The sequence below is a fragment of the Neovison vison genome, chromosome 13 (genome assembly GCF_020171115.1).
Source record: "Neovison vison isolate M4711 chromosome 13, ASM_NN_V1, whole genome shotgun sequence".
Classification (NCBI taxonomy): domain Eukaryota; kingdom Metazoa; phylum Chordata; class Mammalia; order Carnivora; family Mustelidae; genus Neogale; species Neogale vison.
This window is the reverse complement of record NC_058103.1, coordinates 134,756,917-134,781,763: the sequence shown is the minus strand read 5'-3', so window position 1 is coordinate 134,781,763 and position 24,847 is coordinate 134,756,917. Positions and strand designations below refer to the sequence as shown.

The 24,847-nt window shown below is 46.9% G+C and overlaps 1 protein-coding gene across 1 annotated transcript in view; it reads right to left on the bottom strand.

The window, feature by feature from the left end:
• The window catches only part of ADAMTS17 (ADAM metallopeptidase with thrombospondin type 1 motif 17), a 271,748-nt gene that overhangs the window by 95,480 nt on the left and 151,421 nt on the right, over positions 1 to 24,847 (bottom strand). The window contains exons 11-12 of the mRNA XM_044230904.1: positions 19,280 to 19,407; positions 5,844 to 5,964 (exon numbers count right to left, since the gene is read on the bottom strand). Of these exons, the coding sequence (XP_044086839.1) occupies positions 5,844 to 5,964; positions 19,280 to 19,407 (249 nt within the window). The remainder of the gene's footprint in view (positions 1 to 5,843; positions 5,965 to 19,279; positions 19,408 to 24,847) is intronic.

Here is a 24,847-nt window from a genome sequence, read left to right as displayed (position 1 = left end):
TCTGGTAACCTCTCTAAGATTTGCAGAGAACTAATGAAAGAAAAATCCTGAAAGAAAAGGCAGGTGTTCAGTTCACAAACCAAGGAAATCACCTCTACTTCACTGTCCTTTTTACCCTCTTTGGACCCACAGCTCAAAGCCCATGCTGAGGCTGGTATAGAAAGTGGCCAGCAATGGCAGGAGGCCCATCACCAAGTCCCAAAGCACCCGGTCATCCCTCATACCAGATGGCCCCCCAGGTGGATGCCAGGTACCACATGTTGACTGGGCATGGAAAATAATGAAAGAAGGGATGGACACTAAGAATTCACAAGATAAAGTCATAATTTAGGTAGGGCAGGCAAGACTTTATCTTCGGAATAATTTTCCATTCTAGTCTCTGCCATCAAGCAGGAGCCATCCAGTTAGAGGGACATGATTTGGTTTCATGAAGAAGCCATAGTTAACATTCAATGCCTTTGCCATCCTTCTAGGAGAACATAATGTTTTTGCTGTCAGGACAAGCAGTCAGAAGGAATGTCAATGCGATGTTGACTTGAAACCTATCTCAAATCTTCTGAATAGTTACTATCACCAGGCTATGAACACATTCCCCTAGAAAATACTTTTTGTCTGAATCCCCCAAGTGGACCTGCTTTTAGATGATGCGGTCACACTTTCCCCTTGTGTTTCTAGGAAGAAAACCATTGCGCTAGTAAGGTACTGTGATGGAATGCAGGAATCTGGCTGTGTAGCCTGGGACCCTTTCATAACGCTCATTGTATTGAACATGTAAACAAAACAAAAAAAGCCCAAAAAGTGTTTTTTGTTTGTTTGTTTGTTTGGGGGGGTAACTTGTCTTATAAAATGCTTGGAGAGGTTTTTGTATAAGTTTATAGTCCCCCGCCCCCCTCCCTTTTTTTTTTACAGAAAGTTGTTTATGAGACTACGACTATGTTTATGTCCACCCCTAGGGATTGTTCTGGGTCTCACTGGAAAGACCTCATTGTTTGGGAAGCCTGTGGGGCCAGACTCATACCCTTGTTCAGTTCCCAGAATGTGAGATCGGTGTAGGTGGGCCTGTGACCTTATCTCTAGTATGAAGACCAGAAGGATGTGATCCCCTGCCCTTTGGGAAGTACAAGTCTGTGATACGGACCCTTCTCTATGGAAGACTGGACCATCTGCGGCAAATTCTCCAGCAAGTCATAGCATTTTTCTGCTCAAGAGCCAGGTGTGGCTGAGGAGAATGAAGATGTATCCCTTGGCGTGCTGACACAAGTTTCTGTCTGGTCTCTGATCTCATAACTCTTTACCTTTCATAGCTTTAAAAATTAGCTTTATTCTATAGTTTTTCTTTTTGGCAATAAGTCTTAAACATCAATTATACAGAAATGACAAAAGGCCTTTGAGTTTATCCATGGCTTCACGCATGACTCATTCCCATTGACTCGGCTCAGAAAACATTCAGGCAAGGAAGTGAGGAAAGAATCCCACACCAGACGCATCACCTCGAGTGCGGTGCATGACACATAAACATCTTACATGAGAAACACTTGGGGACAGTCTTTGCCATCACACATGTGGACACCTTCGTACAAAGATTATTCTTGACTGAGGAAAAGAAATACACGATCATTGGCTTCTAGGCATATTTCAGGAACTGATACTGTAGTTCTTAATCACAGCGGTGAGAAGCATCATTATTTGTCATCACGTAAATTTCCCCATGGCACTTCCATACCCGACACCCAGAGAACAGAATGTGGCATGTGTCAGAGTTTCTAAAGATAACTACTGAATAAATACGTGACTTGCAGATCTATCCACACTCAAAAGGGATAGATCATGTCACCTTCCCTTTAAAGAATTCATTGTTCAAGAAGGTTCTCTTTGAGGATAAGTGCAAAGCAATTTAGAACCCACGGGGCACCATTTCTCCGTGGTGACTGCAGGGACTACTAGTCACCCTTGCAGCACTGAGGAAGAGCACAAAATAAAGATAAAATAGTTACAGTCACACTTGAATGAAGTGGAGGTATCATACCAAGAACGTTTAAGCTACTCAATTAAAAAACTCAGCTGTTTCAACTCAACCAAAGCCTTGAGCATGTTCAAGCCCATCCATGAAGGACGTAATACAATAGCCATTCGAGAAGATTCTTTCCGTAGTTGAGTTGCTGAGGACTTCGCTTATTCCAAAGTCCGGAGTCAATAGGCCAGGCCTACACTCAGAATGCCACAACCCCACTCACTGCTGAGGACCTCTAAAGGACACAAGAGGGGGACCTCCTGGGATCTGTGGACACTGGGGCCTGTGTGGGTCTGCTCTGGAGTCTCAGTTCAAGCACTTTCATGACCAAATCCAAGCAAGTTCAGGCAAGGGTCAGGACTTCATCTAACTGGGCAAAACTCCTGCATTTGATTACTTGTTATCTTTCTGGTGAGGCATTTCTTTTCAATATTCACCCTGAAGGGTGATAAGACATTCCTCCTTCTCTCAGTCTTTCTAGATGCCTGGAGATGAAAGTCACCTTCCTATCTAAACTGACAGGATTAGTGAATCTGCCCCTGTTCCCTGATCCAGGGGGCTTTATACCATTTCAAATTTTTTTTTTTTTTCACTTCAGCCTGAAATGTCCTTCCTCCAGTGGCACTATTAGTTCATTTTTACCTGTCCTTTAAGGATCAAGGACCACCCTCATCTTTCAGCAGGCCTGGACTAGGGACCCTACCAGAATTTGAGGCCCCACAGCACACCCCACTGAGCTGCCTCGCCTCACACGTGGACTCAAGCTGCTTGCCTGGGGGTACCCTCCCTCTGTGGTGACAGACTGGGTGGCTGTTAACTTTTATTTCTGTACACCTCATGCTTAAAATCTAGTAGTGTCGCATTAATATTTACTGGGTGACTGTCAGTATCTTTGCAAAAGTACATTCCAGAATGTCAGCTTTGCATTTGATGAAACGCTATTAAACAGTGATTCATTCATGTGCGAGTGAGCATTTCACGCACAGCCTCGGGAAGAAGGATCCACACTGATAGGAGCTTCTGCTCACAGAATCTGATGGTGAGGATTTGGAAGTAACTGGCTTCAGATTTTAGAACAAAGATGTAACATTTGGCCAACTGCTCGGAAGGACAGAAATTTCCAGGTGGGAAAAGCTGAACGGTGCTTATCTTTCTTGGAAGGTCTGTTAATGATGAGGGAGCAGAAGGCTAGCTGAGGATCAAACATAAGCTGACACCTGCAACTTCCCCTCAACTGCACACTCCTGGGTGGGACCTGTGGGACATTCTTCCAGGAATCTCCCAACTAAATGTTAATACCTTGCTAGAAGGGAAGGCAACCTGAACTCCACAATGGCAAGACCTCTGGTGTCTTATAGGTTGGCCCTCTTTAGCATATGAAAGTCCTTTTGAAATCTCCCTTTTCCTTAGTTCCCCCAGCTCCCGAGTATCTAATCAGACACTCAAGACCCCAGTGTGCTGGCTTTTTCTGTCCATGGGTCCTGTCCATGTGCTTTAATAAAACCACCATTTTGCACCAAAAATGTCTCAAGAATTGGTCATCAGCTCTGGACTGAACCTCACCTATACTCCAAAACCACATCCCTAAGACTTCTGTGCCCCAGAAGCTGGAAGGAAGCATAACACCACAAGCCAGGGTGGGGACAGCTACCCTTCACCCCCCAACTTCCCCTCCCCCCACCCCCGCCCCAAGGCTTCCAATGGCAATCTGTCCCTCTAGGAGGGACTCACTGCCTGAGCCCCAGAATCCTGACCACCCTAGGAGGAAGGCTGCACATTCCTGCTCACCTTCCTCACTTGCACATGTGGGACCCAGGCACCAGGTAGGATGGAGAAAGGGGAGAGAAAAGAAAAAAAAATTTACTGTGACTGGGAGAATGGATTTACTCCTCTCAAGATCAAAGGTCAACAAAGGGACTAGACTGGGGGGAGGGGCAGGAAAGAGAGAACGTTTTCTGCTCCATCAGGACTCTTTTGGAAGTGAGCTGCTAAGGCCTGTGGCAGAAAGGGCCTTGGTGTTCTAGTGAATTGTCCAGGGGGGGCAAGAGTGGGCGTGTTTGTGTTCAACCCACCTTCCACAGAAGGGAGCAACTGTGGTCAGTTCAGTTCATCCGAGCTCAACACATCTGACTTAAATAAAGGGTTCTAATGCTTTTTTTTTTTAATCAGTACTCAAACTTGCCAACTGCAGAGGTTTTTGCTCCTAACTCCCCTTGCTGGCACATTAGGCAAGGTCAAAGTCTCATGGCAACGTGGAGCTGGGGCCCAAATAGAGGAAGTGGCCACAGACATGTCAAAATATATAGATATCACCAAAGCTCCAGCACAGTGTTGTTCCAGAACTTTCTGCAGTGATGGAAACATTCTCTCTCTGGGCTGTCTGGCATAGGAGCCCCAAGCCACCCGTGACCACGGAGCACCTGAAATGTGGCTAGTGGGGCTGAGGGCTGAATCTCAAATTTAAATTTTAATTATAATTAAACTTTGAATAGACTAAAGTGGCCTGTGGCTACTGTCCTGAATGATGCAGCTTTGGACGTTACTCCCCCCCCCAAACCGACTTGCTCTAGTGTTTCCTTCCTCAGTTTATCTCAGGATCAATGTGGCAGGCACCGATTATCACACGTTTCCTCTTGCACAGGCTGGGTACCTGTCTTTAAAATCCAGAAACCTGGCCTGAAATGTCATTTTTTAAGCATATCTTAAAATTAAAATTTTGTGCTTGCTTTGGCCTCTGGCTTTGCTTTTACAAGATCCTACAACATGCTTGTGTAACAGGTTACCGTTTCTGCAAGTTATCAAGAAGGAATGTTTCCTCTAGACCAGGTCTCCCATCCATATAGAGACTGGGGAGCATACACGGACTTTTCCTCTCCGCCTCAATCCCAGGGGTCTGTGTTCCATGGGACAGAGGCCTGCCCGTGATTTTGTTTTCCTGTGGAGGTAACACTGAACTGAAAATCTTCTATCCAAAGCCAACATTCAAATTGAAATAGAGGCTTTTCCGCTCAGCTCCACCCAACAAGCTATGTTGGTGATGCTGCTCTTGGTGATGGGCGAGTAGACACTCTCTAAGGCTTCCAGAAGAGTTTTCTCCCCAGATGACCTGCCTGCCTCCTGCTCCTCTCATTATGTATGTATCAACCCAGATACCTCCCTGGGCACCATAAGCTGATGTTCTCCGGGACAGGTGCTCAGAAACCATCTCCCACCTCTGGGCAAAGCAGCCTATACTTGTGCAGGTGGTTCAAGCAGAAAGTCTCATCAGCTGAACTTTGATGGTCTTCTCTAAGCACAGCTTTACGGGGGGTCCTACATTTGGGAAACAGGAGACTCCCCTACTTTGCATTCACAGTCAGCAGTGGCAACTCAGGCTTCCAGGGAGAAAAGGCTTTATGAGCCATTTAGGGATGTGTGTAAACGCTGTCCTACTTTAACTGAAAGAAAACTCTGAGAAAACCTCTTCTATCTGTAGGTGAAAACAACATGGCGTGGCATCCCATCAGAAGATGGCTGACATGAAGCTTCAGGGGGCTGGTTGGTCGGGCAAACTATTCACATCTAGGAACCTCAAGATATTCTGGCTAACGTGTTTTCTCTTTGCCTTTCAGCAGTCCTCACACTGACGGGCCAGGTCGCCTATCTAGCACCGACTAGCCCTTATCAGTGAAGTGCAGGGAAGGCAGGTGATCCTCGGCTTTGTGCAAAGGGAATAAAACATATAAATACGGTAGGCTGTCTTGCACTTGCAGTAAGCCCTTGGGTCTCCCCCTCACCCATACTCCCCCCTTGGAAAGGCCAGGGTCGCCTTGCCCTTGGGCTTCACACTCACCTGTGCCCCGAGAGTGGCTGAAGTCACCCTTCACCACTCGGCATGTCTTGCCGTCCCCACTGCAGACTCCACACCGGTCTTCCTTGGCCGCAGACCCGATAATGCCATCACAGCCAATTTTCTGAATGACCAAAGGGCTGGGTTATTCCAGGTTTAAGACTTGGAGAGATTTTCAAGGAGGATCTCAGCAGCACTGACTTCTCCACTAGGCCCAGCAAGCATGGTGCCTGGGGCCCACCATATTTTGAGAGGCCCGACAAAATATTTTAAAATCAGAAGAGAAAAAAAAAATGAATAGAATCTAGCTTACAGTCTATCTGTCTTTATATCCACATAGTTGTCATACATATTTTTTAATTATTTGTTAGAGAGGAGGGGGCGTGAAGGCAAAAAGTCCTCAGAAGTCCCACTGAGGCTGGAAGCCTGTCCCTCCGAGCGCTGCCTGAGGCAGATGCCAGCCTCTGACTCCCACACACCTTCCAGGGCGGCCACAACTTCACTGGATTCACATTTCCCTTGGGGCTATATGGGGCAACCTCTGTCTTGGTTGGAAGAGCCATCAGAATAGTCTGGAGCAACCACCCTGACTTTCCTGTTGAGGTCAGGAAGCCCAGACCTCATTGAGACATGGCTGGAAATAAGCCCCCCCAGTTCTCTGTTAAGACCCAACCCAAGAAGACCCCTGTCTCCCAAACCTTCCAAAAAGGCCTGGGTGTGATCAGAGAAGAGTAACCTGACCCTGAGTGGCTCTGGACAGCACAGCCCAAGTCAGTTCATGAAAAGTGGGAAGGAAATATGAACTCCTATTCTCCCTTCAAAAACAAATGCATGGGTTTTATATTCTGCAAAACAACATATCAAGATTTATAATATGGTGAACATGGATTATATAATTGTTCAGTAGTTAAATTGCTAAAACTCCCCTCTCCACTTTTGCCCCTGAAGTGAATACTTCCAGAACAAGACCGCGTTTCCTCATCACCCTGCATTAGGGATTGGTGCTTTAAGGCGTAAAGGAGTCAACAGCCAGATTAACTCAGACCAAGGTGATTTTGCTCCTTTCCACGATGCTTGGAGGAGTGCTAGCAAGGTGCTTCTCTCCTTGTACTACCCACTCCTACAGCAACTTCCTCCTGGCCCCATGGCTCACAACTTAATCAGAATCCATATGCTTTGTGATGGTAGCGCTGGTCTTTTTTTTTTTTTTTTCCTAAGATTTATTTATTTGCCAGCAAGCAAGTGAGTGAGCATAAGTAGGGGGAGGGGCAGAAGGAGAGACTCTCAAGCAGACTCCCTGCTGAGTGCAGAGCCCAATGAGGTGCTCAATCCCATGGCCCATAAGATCACGACCTGAACCAAAACCAAGAGTGGGATGCTTCACCGACTGGGCCACCCAGGCGCCCTGCACTGGTTCTTCAACAGGAATGTGCATCCACCTCTCCAGGAGGGCTATCAAAACAGACTGCTGGATCCCGTGCCCAGCAGGGCTGTGCATCTCTAACAAGTTGTCAGGCAAGGCTGCTGCTGCTGCTGCTCGTCGGGACCACACCTGGAGAACCACCCCAGGATGGGATGCCCTGTGAAGGATGAATGTTGTGTTCCTCCTAGGCAACACTCCCAGAGTCTCATCCTGGGATCCTATCATTTCCTCAGGGAAGAACTGTGAGAAAATTACTGTTGCGCATCCAAAAATGGTAGCATAACTGAATATGTTTCGGAGAAGACCTGAAGATGTGCTAACTGCTGAGCAAAGTGAGTCCAAAAATGACCATTAAGAAAACTGAGAAAGAGCAGCATTTGGGGGGTAGGGGGAAGGAAGAAAAGAAAAATTCAAATGTGTTCAAAGTGACAGAAAGGCAGGCCAAGGGCAAGGCTGGGGCCTTTAGCAGCCAGAAGCCAGGCAAGGAATGAGTGCAGGCAAGTGGACTTGAAAGGGCTGAGGAGATTTAGGTGACACATGAAGACCCAGATGGTAACTGGCTCAGACTGCAACACCTCGCTGGGGCAGGACACCCAAGGGGGGGGGTGCCCAGAGGCAGACCAGTTGCCGCAGGGTACCTGGCACCTGGAGCACATCATAGGAGCTGCCACAGTTCAGGGTCTGGACCGCTGGCCGATCTTTCAAGCTGCTCACTATAAAATGAAGTAGGCTAAGAATCCAAGGCAGCCAAGATCCAAAATTTTGCTCAACCAGCATGCATGGTCAGCAAAGGACCTAGAAGCAAATCCATGGGGTCCTGCATGTGTGTGCTGCCCATCTATATTGCTCCTATGTGTTCAGAGCTCCAGCCTTTTCCCTAAACCCTGACCTCTTTCATGTCACCCCGACCTGACATGTGCCTTCCCCATCTCTCAGGTGCTTTCAGCTCTAGACTTTTCCTATATGGGCTTCCTATTTTCCTTAAACCACACTCCCACTCAGCAATAGTAGGCCTCTGGCTAGGCTACCTACTCCCTGGCTGGTTCCTCAGTTGGAATTTCCTGATGAAACAATTTCTAGATGCTCTAAGTTAACACCCCACTCTGTCCAGGCAGCTTCCCTCCCTAGCCCCAGTGATGGCACCTGACAAATCTGAGGCCACACAACAAGCTGTGTGGAGAGGCCAGGAGCAGTCCCTCACCTCTTGCCTCCCAGTCCTGGGATGGCTGGGTATCTCCCCTGATTATCCTCAGCCAGGGACTGGCGATCACTGGGAATTTCTGGAGAGCGTGGGGCTCCTTCTGAAGGCAACTGGGTTTGCAAGAATGTAGAGATGTTCAGAATAAAGAAGCTAAAGGAACAGGAGAAACGCCACCTGGAGGGAAAGGGAATGTGAAGGGAGAGTCTGTGCTAGGATTTCAAAAGGCCGTCTGTGGTCTGGCTGGGAGATCAGGACAAGGGGCAAAGCATGTGTTTGCAATCTGCCAGAGCAGGAATTCACCCAGAAGCAGAAAGGGCAGGCATGGGTGGTACTTCGGGAAGAAATGGGACAGGGACTCAGTGGGAGGAAGGGCCCTTAGGAGAGCACACACTTTCCTGGATGAGCAAACCACATCTCCCCCAAAGTCCCCTGAAAGAAGGACCTTGGTGGGAAAGAGACAAGTGATGAGGAAAAGTCATGGCATAAGTGAAGGCTTGCGAAGCCCCTGCACACCCAGACCAGCATGTGGTGTCTTTGTGGCTGACCCTGGCAGATGCTGTTGGCCCACACAAGCAAAGGCAGGTCTGGGGCAATTTCCTACCCCTCATGAGACTCTTGTCATGGCTTGGAGCACAGTATAAGGAACATGTACATGTCTGTGTGGCAGCAAAGCCCCGACCAGTACCCATTTAGACCTCATGGCATCCAAAGTTGAAGTAAATGCAATGTTTCGAGTTGATTTCCTTTTTTTCAGGGATGAAGAACAAGTCAGTTGTGAGTCCAGCAAGGCCTGATGTCTGTGGGGATGCTGGGCCATGCTGGGCCTGCAGGGAACTAGCCCTTGACTCTTTTCCCAGGTCTGGGATGTTTACAGGCAAGTCCAGGGGGCCCCATCCTCATCAGCATCTGTTCAAGAGGCCCAATATAGCATCTAAAGAGTGTGGGCTTAGATCTGGATCTGATACAGGGGGGGATCCTTTCAGAAACCAGATTTTTTGGTTGGTCATGGGGGATAAATTAGTCTATGAAGATGCTATGTCCTTTCGGACAAAGTCTGGCTCTGTGTGCTCTCGATAGCCTAAAAGGAACAACTTGCCCCAGTCTGACCAGTAGTCAATTTCTAAGGTAGGAAGAAGCTCTCCCAGGCCCAGGGACATAAGATTGCCTAGGGTGGGAGTCCTCCAATGCCAGCAGGCCAGAATCACCTCGAGGGCTGGGCAGGTCACCCACTGCTGCAGTGGGGCCTGTGGATTCATCATTTCCAGTGAGTTCCCAGGTGATGCTAGGGGCCCAAGACATACTGGGAGTCCACTGTCCTAGGTTTGGAGCTCAGAGATAGAAATCCTCATGGAGGTAGCCATTGCTACCAGATGCCAAGCCTCTGTGTCCTGTGTACCTGTGTAACTCTCCCTGTTCTCCACCCACACCCCCTTGGAAAGACCCTCGTCATGAATTTCCACTGGTAAAGTAAGTCCTGTTGCCTCCACCCTCTGTCACCCCGAGCTAAAGCAATTCTGGGCTGAGGCATCCCAGAGGGATGTGAGGGAGCCCAGCTGAGCCACAGGACAACAGAAGCTGGCTCCCCTCTACTTTCAGGAAGCAGAGGTCCCTTACAGTGGTGCTCCGGCCAAGGAAACGATCCAAGGGAAGATCCATAACAACAAAATGTCTAGTCACAAAACCATAAATGCATGCCCTCAATTGAGGGCCTCACAGATCACCTGGATATTCTGTCCTTCTACTCACAAGCTGGTTACACTTCTACACCTCTCCACCAAGGAAACAGAAACTCCGACATGGAGACTTCAAAAGCCTTGCTTATAGGATTCAGGTTATCTTAACGTGTTAAGTTGTCAAAGGCTGGATACAGGGGAAACTGCTCTGTTATTTTCTCCTCTCTCCCTAAGCAGCATCTTGTTTCCATTTTAAAAGTCAGCTTCTTTCACTAAGACTTCACCTCTAAGAACAAAGCTATCCTCAGCCCTCACTTCAAATTGTAGCTAACGTCCTTCTGGATTAGGGCTAAATTACCCAGGCAGGTAGGCCATCAGCTTCTCTTCCCTAAATGTTACGCTCAAGGTTGTCATCAAAACACATATCCTGAGGATGATTACAGATTTGGATATGAGCCTCAGTTTCCCCATTCTTAAAGCAAGAGTAGTGGGCGCCTGGGTGGCTCAGTGGGTTAGGCCGCTGCCTTCGGCTCAGGTCATGATCTCAGGGTCCTGGGATGGAGGCCTGCATCGGGCTCTCTGCTCAGCGGGGAGCCTGCTTCCTCCTCTCTCTCTGCCTGCCTCTCTGCCTGCTTGTGATCTCACTCTGTCAAAGAAATAAATAAAATCTTTAAAAAAAAAAAAAAAAAAAAGCAAGAGTAGTAACCTCAACCTCAGAGGCAGAAAATGACCTCTGCTCTGGCTCATTGCCTGGGGCCCTGGTGATGGGTGGGTGCTGTCAGGACAGATGGAGACCGCCAACTTCCTTCACAGGCTAACTTCCTTCTAGGGGGTTGGGGGACAGCTTCCACTGTCTGAGAAGATTGGGGCTGAATAGGTCATTGTCCTCTATCCCTTTTTCTTCCACGGAACCCCTGCTCTCTCCAAAAAAGGAAGAGAGGGAAGGAGAAGGTAGGCAGGACCACATCCTTCCCCTGTCCCTCTTGGTAAAAGGTGCATGGAGAGCCAGGATTTAGGGGCTCACCCACAGGTGGGCTCTCCCATAATATCAATGCAGCAGGTCACTGTCTACCCTAGGGAGCTTCTCAGATCAGGTGCAAACAGGAACGCACACAGGGTCACCCTTTAAATTAATTCTTCAGGGCACTCAGGCTGGGACAGCTTTGTGTGCTCTGCCCACTCTGCTTGGTATTATTTTCAGCACTGAGTGCATTTGAGGGCAGGGCACACAAAGGATGCCAGTGTCTGAAGAGCAGTAAATCTGAGAAGCAATGGACAACAGTCACACTAGCCTGCCAATAGTGGCATTTCCTCCCTTTTCCACACAGTTAATGCAAATGATATAGAATATGCTTGTAAGGGGCTGGGATATTTTTTCCCCAAAATGGAAGCTATGATAGCATTCAATTCAAGTCATTAGTTCTGAATTTTTTTCTGAGAGAGAGAGAGAGAGAGAGAGAGAGAGAGACTGACTGACATGGAGAGGGACAGAGGGAGAGGAAGAGAATCTTAAGTAAGCTCCATGCTGGGCATGGAGCCCTAAGCCAGGCTTGACCTCATGACCCTGAGGTCATGACCTGAGCTGAAATCAGAAGTGAGATGCTTAACCAACTGAGCCACCTAAGTGCCCCATTTATTTATTTTTTTAATTAATTACAAATTTTTTTTTGTTTTTGTTTGAAAGATTTTATTTATTTATTTGACAGACAGAGATCACAAGTAGGCAGAGAAGCAGGCAGAGACAAAGAGGAGGAAGCAGGCTTCCCACTAAGCAGAGAGCCCGATGCGGGGCTCAATCCCAGGACCCTGGGATCATGACCTGAGCCGAAGGCCGAAGCTTTAACCCACTGAGTCACCCAGGCGCCCCATTAATTCCAAATATTAAAGGAGTTTTGTTTTGTTTTGTTTTGTTTTTTAAACAGGCTCCCCACTGAGCAGGGAGTATGATGCAGGGCTTGATTCCAGGACCCCGAGATCATAACCTGAGCCAAAGGCAGATGCCCAACTGGCTGAACCACCCAAGCACACCCCAAACGTTAAAGGAGTTTTAACAGTTGTACTTATGAAGTCTGGTATTCTAAGAGGGAAAGATGACCAAACCAAAGGAAACAGCAAACATTAAACTCTAGAATCTCCCTGGGTTTTCCTAGTGATCCCCAGCAGTTACTTTTCTGCATACTCTAGCCATTCCTGCTATCCATTGCCGAGCTTTCAAACAAAGTATTAAAGTTCCTGGTCCGTGTCTGCAGTGGGGAGCACTGTTCTGACAAACCAGGGTATGTGGCACCAGGGGAAGGCACTTCTGGGGCATAATCAATCAAAAGCTCAAGATAGTGGGGACCTGGTAGAGAAAGCACAACTTCTTTCTGGTAGAGACAGACCCTGTGAAACATGCAGAAAGCCTAGAAAAGCGTTAGTGCTTAGCACTGTGGCCTAGTGCTAAGCAGGGCACAGGATGAGCCAGGGACAGGGTGGCCATTTTTCCCAGAAGTGAGGAATATCCATCTTTAGTGGTTTGAAATCTGGATTCTACCCCTGGAATCCCAACCCTGCTTGATGGAAGATCACCAGCAACAGACAACCTCTTCGTTACCACATCTAGTGGCCTTTTCTCCATCCTCATCTTTGACCTGGTGGTTTTTTTCTCCTGAAAGCCTCTGGTATCTACTTTTTCTCCGTGGTCATGGTCACAGCCCAGTTTAGGCCCTGATGATTCAGGGCATGACCTATAGTACCTGTTTTCTCTCCTCTGCTGCCGGATTAATCTTCCCCTAAGGAGATGAGAAGGCCCAGGGTGGTGACCTCTGCCTTAGGAAATCAAGATCCTCCTTGACCACACCACAATTGCTCATCTCTTCAGCTCACCTCCCTTCTCCTTCAAATCCGCACTGAACCCAATCTACCAGCCCCCTGCTGCAAGCTCGATCACCTCTCAGTCTTGCCCTAACACCCTCCTACCTGGTTTCCCGGATTCCACCACAGCCAATTCTCCATAACCAAGATGACTTCACTCTGCTTCAATCCATCCACTCCTGTCAGAATGAAATCTTGGCTCCTGTCACGACCTCCCAGGCCCTGTATGGCCCAGAGCCCGACATCCCTGCCCTCACTGCCGCTCCCTCCAGCACCTGCCACTCAGCCCTCTTCTGTTTCTGGAACCCACCAGCCTTAGAGCCACCTTCTGCCAGGAGCACTCTGTTCTGCCTTCACAAAGCTGATTCCTCCACAAGTGCGATCTGCTTGGAGAGAAGAGCCATGCCATTCACAGTCTTCCTCAGCTACACCTTCTCTCAACCTATGACAGCATTTTCTTCTCCATATGGATCAGTCCTTGGAACGACCATGTTTGTGAGTTTATGTGTTCCTTGTTTATACATTGCATGAGGACAGGGACCCCCTTGGTCCTGTTTGCCACTGCACATCTAGCACACAGGATGTACTCAATAATCTCTGATGAATGAATAAATCAAAATCTACCCTATGTGCTGTTACATCTAAATCAAATCTCACTGACTCATTCATGACTTCATTCTTGGTTGTTAGGGTCTTGCATGGGTAAGTCTTATCTTCGTGATACACTTCAACCACAGGGAGGACAATGTCTTACAATTCTTTGTATTCTTGTCCCCCTTGCCCAAACACAGCGGCCAGCATGGTGTTAAGCACATCATAGATATTCAATAAATGCATAAGAAGGATGGTCACCAAAGCTGGGTCCTGGGGCAAACTGGGAGCAGGAGACTTTGATTTTCAGAATGGGTCCTCTGCCTCTCTCTTCTGTGCCCTGAACCTGCCAGCAACCCCTCCCCAGTGGGTAAGTTTATTCTCTTCTATTTTGAATTGGGACTTTCTCATACAGGTTTGGATGGTCTTTGGTTGTTTTGTTTTGCTTTTGGCCAGGAGAGAAGCATTTGCCTTCTTCAACTTCATAGCTATCTTCTTACTACAACTCTTTCTCTTCTGTTGGAGGGATGCCACTGACTTCTTGCTTTAATTTTAACTGAAAGCTCTTAGGTCAGTAGTACGGCACCCAGCCCAGCATGGCCTGGGCTCCTGTGTTAGCTGCACCACCCCTTGCTATGTTTGTTTTCTTGATTTTACTTTTGTTTGGCTAAACTACACATGATTTCTTCAGAACAAATGCAGGAAAACTAAAATTTCTGAGTTCTTCTGTGTCTCAAAATTATTTTGTCCCTGTGCTTGATTGGTAATTTGGCTGCAGATAATTCTACAATTATCCTAACTTTGTACCAGAGTCGGTGTCTCTGCATTTTTCTTCATCTTTCTTATTCCTGTTATTGGTTTTTTGATCATCAAAGAGCTGATGATCTCTGATTGACGACTTGTATTTGAGAATGAGGTACAGAAAGGTAAACTGAGTGACTCTGTATATGGGGTTGGAGGTGTTGCATGGTAGACTTCCATTTGGGACTGGCATGAGGGAAATTGGAGTCCACTCTCCAACTCAGGAGGGTGAGTGCTGTGCCCAAGCATGGAGGTCACATACCTGCTCCAGCTGTCCTTAAACAGTTTATTACACCTCTTTGAAAAGGAGGGCCCTAATACTAGGTGTGAAGATCATTATGCAACAGCACGTCAAGCTCCAAGTGCACGGCCAGCCATGGTTAGCCATGTTTTCTGACTCTTTGCCTTCTCTTCAGGTGCAGCCAACACCTCACACCTACTCTCCCTCCCAAGTCCTAGATGCCCTCAAGCATTCTGCTTTCTTTTCTGTTGTAACTCTGCTGGTTCCTGTTCTGACCTCTGCTGCTTTGTTCCTTCAATGGAACTTCCATTCTCTTCCACCCTCCAGAAAGACATGACATCTTTCTTTTGTCAAAGAGTGGCCTCTGTTTCTCTTCCCCATCATGATTTGTGCATTCCTGCCTTTACTATCAGTTCAGTGGAGTCCTGTCATGGGAGAGGAGCACATGTGAGGCTCCATCTACCAGCTTAACCCAGAAATTGTTAAGAGAACTTAATCAGATGGAAGGGGTGCAGGGAATGACTTCAGAGCTTTAGGCACTGCTTGTCCATAAAGGTTAAGCACCAACAGTCCTCTGCAGGGTCATGACATGGGGAGCAGGAGCAACCAGAGGGTGTTGTTGAAGGACAGGCCCAAGCACAAGATCCTGGTATATTTTCCTGCATGCTTGTTACCCTTCTTTACACAGTGGGACTCTGAGGCCAGAGTCTTATAGTCCTTCTAAATTCCACCAGTAATTCTACTTGCTTAATGGGCCATTGTACACAAAATGGGAGGCCAATAAATGCTGGATAATGAAAACCGTCCTCTTTAATGGGCTCCAGATTCCACAATCACTGAAGTCTTAAGAGCAAGTGACCCATCCACCCACACATTCACTCCCTGGGTTTCTCCTTCAGTATGTAATCAAAGGCTCTCCTTCAAGCCAGCTGCTGGGAGAACAAAGATAACCAAACATAATCTCTCCACCAAAGCTTATGGGACCTGAAGGTCTTCCTAGTTTTCATCCAGCCCAAGACACATACACAGATTAGGAGCTCAAGCAAGTGGGACCCTAATTGGAGTATGATGCTTACACGTGTACTCAAGCCGGTGAGGCCTTAAAGAAAAGCCAAGTGTACCTGGTCTCAGGTATATCCAGATCTGTCAGTTTGACTTGCTCACTTAAGATCAGTAGCTCTGAGGCAAAGTCGCACATTAGAAACATATTAACTTGATTTCTTTGCCTCTGCAGGCCAACAATAGGAATTACGAATGATGGAACTCCTGATTTATACAGACTTGCTGAAAAATGGACAATGTTTGTGTTTCTTTCCCCGACTCACTCCCACTTTTATGAGTGCTGTTAAGTTTCATTTCAGCATGTTAAATAATTTGTGACTCACTGAAATGAAACTTAACTCAGTCCTCATAAAAACAGAATAAAATGGTATTTCCATGTTTCATGTTATGGTTTGAATCAGCCTGCTATTTGAAGCTTAGTGGAATCTGCTCAAAATGCCATTTGGGAGCCTCTCGTCCCCTCTGTTTTCTACCAACTAGTCACTGTGCTTCTCAAAATTTCCCAGAACTCCTTCTGCCACCCCAAAATAGCAAAATTTATAGCTGAAGGGAACAGAGGAAAAAGCTAGTAAGTGAACCATGGCAATATTTCTGTAAGTGCTATCTTACATAAAATGTGGATGATTTCTACCTTTTATCCTGTATAATCAGGTTATAGTACTGATGAATAAGTACAGATCCTCTGCTCACTGAACTCCTGAGATTTTTTTTTTATTACTGTTCTTCTTTTTCATCAATTTTCCTTGCCTTAATCATTCACAAGTACCACAGGAATCCAGAATATTCTACTTTGGCAATTACTATAACAAGGCATCAATACTATATACTTGTATTTAATTTCTTATACTCTTCTTTATTTTTTAAAAGATTTTATTTATGAGAGAGAGAGAGCATTGGAGAGAGCATGAGAAATCAGGGGGGAGGGGCGAGAAGGGGGAAGAATCTTAAGTAGATTCCACACTCGATCTCACGACCCTGAGGTCACCATCTGAGCCAAAACCAAGAGTCAGATGGTCAACCAACTGAGCCACCCAGGTGCCCTGGATCTCATACTCTTACTTAAGCATGCTCAGCTTTATTATAAAACTTCATTAACTATGACTTTACTAAGTTGGATTCTTGTGAGAATTGATTTCCTGAAGGGCTAAACCGAAGCTTTATGGTTTCTCTCTGAGGAGTAAGAACGGTTAGTAAAATTACAGGTCGTATTTTCACTTCCTTCAGGAAGAGAGTGGTTTCTCGGGGATTTAATCTCATGAGGCGCCTATGTGTACATGCTGCCACCACCTATCAGGATGGTGGTCCTTCTGCTAGGACTGGAGGCAGCTGATTACTGGGGTACATCTCCTCTGGGAGATGTTACTTGTGAGAACCGACGAGGGGAGAGGTGAGGCTCCGATGAGCCTGAGCTCATCTGCCACAAAACATTGGGGGGAAGGGGCACTGTCTACACCTGTGTTGAGGAGTGGTGCTTGGTTAGGACAGCGGTCAGTAAATGCCATGACCAGGATGGGGGTGAAGGCACTGGAGACAGACCAGGGGCCAGGCAGAGATGGGGTGGCTTCTGGGAACGGAAAGGCAATACTTATATTATTGCCATCACATTCAAGTGCAGGGCAGGCTCTGGCTGGATGGTCCCAGATGACCACAGACTGAAGGCTATCAGAGCCGTTGCACAGCAGCTCACCCATGTTGTTTTGACTGATAAACCGGCTCATTTGCTGTCATGGCACTGGGAAGAGCTCCTCATTGAAAAGCAGGGGGTTAGAACGAAGGTCACAGAAGGGGCCTACTGGCACTGATCACTTTCAGCTGAAATCATGTCTGGCGACTTCATATGACCCCACTGGTTGTTCATCATTGTGCTGTAGGATGGCTGGCGTAAGTGTAGAATTTAGGACAGAAAAAAAAAAAATCCTGCACTTGACTTACTGGCGGTTTTACAGAGAAATGCTGCCAATTTCGGTGACAACGATAAGACCTGTGTTCACGCTGCCTCCAAGCTCTGCACATTCTCAACAACACTGTAGCCCTGAGGGCCACCAGCCCCACCACTGTCACTGCCTCCTTCCCCTGGAGGACTCCTTGCCAAGACTCTCAGGCACCCAGTGCCTATCACAGACACATATCTGGATTTGATAATAAAGCCAGGCAATGCCTGGGTGTAGTCAAGTTCTTTTCCTGAAAAATCTCAGTTTGGGACTAGTTTGGATTTTGCAGGGGAAAAAAAGTCCACTAGGGTTGAAAAGGCCACAGGAACTACCCTAGAAGTTGTGTCTGTGTGTTTCTGCCTTTCTCCCTTTTACTCCATCTTGCCCTTGGCCTGGTGTCAGAAAGCAGAGTGAACAAGCAAGATGTGCTGCCTTATGGGGTCAGTGGGTTCCAGGCCTAGAGGCAGGTTTCTGGGACCAGTACAGTTAGGGGGAATGACAGCTTCTCTCCCCAGTGACCCCTGGAATTTACAATTGTTCATTTTTTTTTTTCCATGAAACTGAGCATCAGAGTTGGGTGTTAACTTTGGGAGGCATGGAGACCTCACAAGTTCTGGGACATAGCTTCTCTTTTCTTAGCAAAATGAGAAGGCCCCCCCAGGAGCCCTGGGTGAGTGCGTTCCTTGCTTACTCTCATGCTGCAGGTGCTGGTCTACGGAGGCCAAACAAAGTAAAGTGAATACTGGAGGCAAGACCTGGCTTTCCTTCCCATGCCAAGGGCACAGCTCTCCTGCTAGCCATCTGCTTGCTTTGGGCTCTGGGGACTTGTTCTTGATAGGTGCAGGTCAAACTGAATCATCAGGAAATACAACACATGTGGCATAAAGGAGGGTGGCATTACCTGAGTCGTGGCTCTGTGGACACTGGAAATACACAGCCTCCTGACTCCCTTCCCCAGTTCCACACATAAGGAGGATGCTCCTTCTTAGGGAAAAATAGTCTCACCACACCGAGTTGGGGAGCAGTGCCTCGGGAAGGCTCAGCTTCTGGTGTAGCCCCAGATCAGGGAGATTTAACACAAGTGGAAGATGAGCTTCCATCCATTGTCTCTCCCTCCCTCCTTGTTTTTCCTGTTGTCTTCGTAAATGATACTTATCATTCATTCTAATGAGTCACAGATTTTCAACACCAGGATGGCTTTGAGGACTATATTGCACTGGGCATACAGCTTCCCTGGGTACCACCTATGAAGGAGTCAGCTTTGTTCTACTCCGTCTTTGGTAGCTAAATGCAACACAGCTTGTCCAATAACACATTCACATGCATCTTCCAGCCTGACCTTAGTATTCGACCTGTTCTAGCCCTTTGTCAGAATGGCTTAAGTTACTTTAAGGTTTTTTAAGATTGCCATGTTGCCACTCTTCTTCCAGCCACCTCGGCTCTCCAGCTGGCCTGGGTGGGCTTCATGCTCAGTTGCTGCTGAGGGAGGAGGGGTGCCAGTTTGCAGGAGAGAGCACCCTTAGTGCCTTCTTGAGAAGATCCATCCCCCCCAAGCCTCCCAAGGTCTCTGCCCGCCCCCCCCCACCACACCAAAAACTTCTGGGGGTGAGGGAGCCTCCCCTCCAAAGAAAGTCCCACCAAAGACACAAGGAAAACATATTACCTGGCACTTGCCATGCACACAGAGGTCGGTCTCATAGGGCCCGCAGGGTGTGCCATCCAGGACCCTGTCGGCCACCAGCAGCGGGGACTCCTTCCCAAGGGGTGAGCAGTAGAGTTCACATGGTTTATCTGAGGAGGGAAAGGGGAAAGTGAACACTGATGGAGGAAGGGGTGTGTGGGCCACGCAAGGGGCAGGTGCTGGAGCGAAATGAGCCAAGCGGGGTGCAGGTGCATGTGGGCGGTGGCCCAGAGGACAAGAGGTCAATCAATATAAATAAAGGTCACAGAAGCCCAGCACATGTTCCTCAGAGGCATGCAGCTGCCCCCTGGAACATTCCACACAGCAAACGGAAAAAGATAGGTGAGTGAGGGCTCTGGGGGTTCTTATTTACCTTATTCTCTTCATCTTTGCAAAGGTATAGTATTCCTTTTCCTTAAGGCATTAAAAATACCAGGCGGAACATTTTGTTGTGTGCTGACCTCTGAGTGAACTGACTATGTATCAAGGGAGAGCCTGGGATCTTCTCTTGTTGTGGGGGTGAGAAAGGGGGAGAAGGTGAATGAGAATGCCTCTGGGTAGGAGGGGGTGTGGGCCCTGTGGATGTCTCCACAGCAGTGGCTTTTGTTAAATGCTTTAGTGCTCCACCAGCTGCTGGATAAAAGCAGTAGGGCTGTGATATATATGGTGAGAATGTTCTGGGAGAAGCTGAGCTGAAAATACAGGAACAAAAGGAGCCTCTAGGACAACGTATAAGAGCCATGTCACCTGACGGGACGGAAACCTCTGGTTTCTGCTGCTCTTGGAACCAAGTGAGCTCCTAGAACATGACAAGCCCTCCTGCCTTTGCCCGGGTTGTTACTTTGCCCGGAAATCCCTCCCTGCAGAGCTTCTGGAACTTTCCTAACACCCCAGAAGGTTCCACTCCACAGCTCTCTCCTCTCATGCCATCTCTGACATAGACTCTCCAACTGCGCTTTGCATACACCTCCATCAAAGCCCTTAAACATTATCCTATTGTCTTATGAGTGTTTGAGTGACTTCCATATACAAAAGGATTTTTTTATAAGGTGGGTTCCATTTTTAAAAGAGTTTGAAAGGGATGGGTTTTAATTATCTTTAGATTGAAGAACTGATAGTACTGCAAGATCTTAGAGGATAAAGGACTGAGATTTTTATCTCTTGTCCCCAGGCCAGGCCAAGGACGTGGCTTACAGAAGGACTTGGTAAATATTTTAATCTTTCCATATAAACTTTAGAATCAGTTTGATGGTATCCCCAAAATAACTTGCTGGGATTTCATGGGAATTGTGCTAAATCTATAGATCAAGTCAGGGGGAACCGACATCTTGACAAATATTGATTCTTCCTATTCATGAAAATGGAATATCTCCCCATTTAATTCTTTTAATTCACTCATCAGAGTTTCCCTCATGTAGATTTTGCACATACAGTTTTATCTATAAATATGCCATTTTTGGGGTGTTTGTGTCAATGGTACTATGTTTTTAATTTCAACCCCATTTGGTCCTTGCTGGTATATAGGAAAGTGATTTTTGTACATTTACCATGTATCTTGCAAACTTGCTATAATTATTTACTAGTTCCAGGAAGCTTTTGGGTTTGTTGTTGTTGTTGTTGTTGTTTGTTGATTCTTTAGGATTTTCTGTGTAGATGTCATCATCAAATGTAATTTTATTTCTTCCTTCCAAATCTGTATATTTTCAATTTCCTTATCTTATTTCATTAGCTAGGACTTCCGGTATGGTGTTGAAAAGGAACAGTATAAGAAGAAATCCTTGCTTTGTTCTTGATCTTGGGAGAAAATCTTCAAGCTTATTTTTAAATAAATGAATGGATTTTATTCTTCTCTATGTAACTCTGAAAGAGGAATACACCCCTTTCTCTCTCTCAGTCACCTAATTCTAATGACATTAATGTGATTATTTTTGCAAAGAAACTTCCAGAAACAGAAACACCGATGCTTTTGTGCTGCCTCTGTCAGTCCCTTTGTTTCCACCACTGGCTCATTTTCCAGTGGTCTCAGATAAGCAAGTGCAGGGGTAGAAAAAGGCTTCTGGAGTTGACTTGACTTCAGATCTTGGCATTCCAGCTGGATAGTTCCTGTCAAAGCAGATGTGTTGTCTCACCCAGGTTCTGGGGCTTTCATGATTGAATGACATTCAGAAAGCCATAAACATGTTCAGCAGCTTTCCATAGCCCCTCTCCCATGGAGCTCTGCTGACCAACATGCCCCGTGGGAAGTCTTGCCTTAAAACACTAGAAAGAAACTACAAAGGTTCAGTAGAAATGTTCAACTTGCTTGTTCTAGTTAGTTGTGGAGGTGCTGTGGAGGGGTGTTGTGAAGAACTTCCCAGGTAAGTAAAGTAATGATGCTTTAGAGTTGATTCATTCAAAAAACAGGAACTGAGTCCCTTGATCACACAAGGCACTGTTTGAGCACTACTGGGAAAGAAAGATGAGTACTGTATGCTTTTCATGGTAGTCTAATGGACAAGTACAGAGAAAATCCCAGATGAGGCAGACTGTGAAAATCCCCATGAAAAGGGCCTGAGCTGTTAGAGGGCAGGGTATAAAGTGGAAGGAATGTCCCAATTCCCCAGATAGCAGGTTAGAGGCAGCTGTCCCTCCATTTAGATGGAATGACCCAGGAAGGCAGCCAGTGGAAGAAGTATGAGAGACTAAAATGTAAACTGAGCTCAGTTTCTGGAAGGTTTGTTTGACCAGATTTTTGAGGTCAAATTTTGAGGTCAAACTTTTAAGGTCCTTGGGACCCCAAGGTTTCCCGTTGGCATCTTGGGGAACCACTGGAAGAATGCAGCACCATAGCTCCCAGTCTGAATGGATGGGGTATTTTCTTCACACACTGGGCTTTCTCTTATGTTTAACTGTTAAGGAAAGAAGGGTCTTCCAGTCCAAGCAGTTTGAAAACTATGGATTTTAATTACTTTTAAACTGAAGTGCCGGAATAACTGAGCTTTGAAATGGTTCATTCAATAGCAGTAATTATGGTGATGATGGTGCTGATATTGATAAAATCATAAATGACATTAATTATCTACTATGTTAAAGGCAGCATACTAAGTAGTATCTATGCATTTCAGGTGGGTGCTGTCATCGTTCCATCTTATAGATGAGCATGGGAGACTCACACGAGGTGTGTGACTACCCAGAGTCCCCTGACAGGCAAGGTCAGGCCCTGGTCTCTTTGTCTCAGCCTAGTTTTCTTTTTGGACAGAGAATGCTAGTAGCACCAAATACCAAGAAGCAAAATGGTGCTGCTGAAAGCAAGCCACCAGTTTCATGAATGTTTCTGGCTTCTGAGTGTCTACTCTGATTTGAGCAGAAATGGAAGTGGGATTTGGGTAGAAAAGTAGGGGGTATTTTGTGGCAAGTAGGAAGACCAGACTTGGAGGGGATGAAGATGGTTTGTCTAGGCTCTGGTTTTTCTTTTTTAAATATTTTATTTATTTATTTGACAGAGAGAGAGAGATCACAAGTAGACAGAGGCAGACAGAGAGAGAGGAAGGGAAGCAGGCTCCACGCCGAGCAGAGCCGGACGTGGGGCTCGATCCCAGGACGCTGGGATCATGACCTGAGCCGAAAGCAGAGGCTTTAACCCACTGAGCCACCCAGGCGTCCCTAGGCTCTGTTTTAAACATCAGGAAAATGGAGATTCTCAGATGGAGGGATTTTGGCCATGACCCCAGGCAAACAGGTACAATCAACTCCACCTACACTGGACTCTCCCAGCTGTAGACACTGTCCTCCTTGGCTTGGGCAGTTGGGGACACCCAGACTCTAGAACAGAGTCCAGAGGTAACCCTTCCTTCCTTTGCTCAGCTGAAACTCCCCATTTGTCCATCTCCTTTTCTGGGGTCTGTGCACAGAATTTAGGGCATTTCCATACCTCTAGGACAGTATAGCACTATCTCCCAAAAGGACTCGGGATGACCTTTATAAAACTTGAAAAGGAGCCCCTCAAAATTCTCTGAATATTCCTCTCTCAGCTACCTTGGGTGGGCAAAGAATCCCCAGATAAATTCTTAGTACAGAAGGAGGTCAAATCTTCTTAAGAACTATAGAACCATACACTCCAAGGAAAGAAGCTTGGAGCATCCCTTTTACATGGCTGATGGGGACGCAAACGAAATTCTAATTGAGGCTGGACTGATTGGTGTGGTTCCTGGTCTCTCACTGACTGACTTGTTGCCAGGAGTTATGCTTGGATGGGAAAACCACAGACAGGGCAGGGGAGATGAGCTCAGGGGCTTGAGAGCCATATTAACTTATCTGGTTAGTGGAGGCTTGGAGGAATCCCCCTGGTACTCCATGGTGAAGAGGACACTTGTGGGTCTTAGTAGTCTTGCTGTTCTCTTTCTGCCAGTGATTGTAAGGTCTTACTAAGAGATACCAAGGAATTCTGAGGCCATCACAAGTGCTCACTCCAGCTCTGTCTGGCTATCTGTGGGGGATACAGAGGAGGCTGCCCAGTCCCCTGTCCCCAAAGCTGCCTACCATAACTCTAGAGCCAGGCCTTAGTTCACTGGATCAGAAGAAGCCACTTGACCGTAGCTATACCAGTCAGTCTTTCTCTCCACGACCTCATAGCTATGCATCATGAGGCCTCAACCTGATAGACTGACAGAGGCCAGCTGACTGCAGGGTGACCAATCTGAGCCTCTGTCTTGAAAAATCAGCACTAAAATTCAGATTTAGAACAGCTGTGTCTACTCATCGTCGATGAACCTGAAGGAAGTCTGTACTCTCTTATCCATAATCCAAAATTCCAAAAAGCTCTGAAAACTGCGAGCATTTTCTTACATATGTGGTAAACACATCTGGCAGCAAAAACCGCTTTGACTAACATGAGGCTTTGGTAGTGTTCAGAATTCCAGTTAGAGACCATTCATGCGTTATTTGGTAGAGACATCCCTGTACTTCCGTGGACTGTGGGGTGCTTCCCTGGACCCCACTGGGAGTATTGGTAATATATGGTTGATGTGCTGTTGTTACCTAACACCAAAAATCCTTTGGCCACATCTGGCCCCGAAAGATTCAGATAAAGGATCAAAGTGTTGTGGGTCACCCTTCAGCCTCATGTGGACAAGTCACAAGAAAGCTACTTTTCAGCTGGGAACAGGAAGAAATGACTCACAAACACAAACTGTGATGGGCATGGAGAGAGGTCCTGATATTTTCAGAGGCCCTTGGGATCTGAGACACCCCACAACTTTGCAACAACTCCTCTCTTTTTCATTAAGCAACTCCAGTTGGCTTGAATGAATTGGAGTTAGAGAGACCTTAACCATCCTATGCTCCATATCCTGGAAGGCTCAGCCCCAGAGGGGGTTCTGCCATGCCAGCCCGGGAGGAGCTGGGAATGCACCTCCATGTCCAGACACGGCCTTAGCCAAGCCCTCTGACACTTCAGTGGGCACGTGGTCTGCTGGCTTGGGCAGGAAGGACAGAACTCCTGAAGGTTTCCACTTAAATGAGATTCCACGGGAAAAGCAGAAGTGGGGTGGGTTTGGCAACAGGCCATCTCCA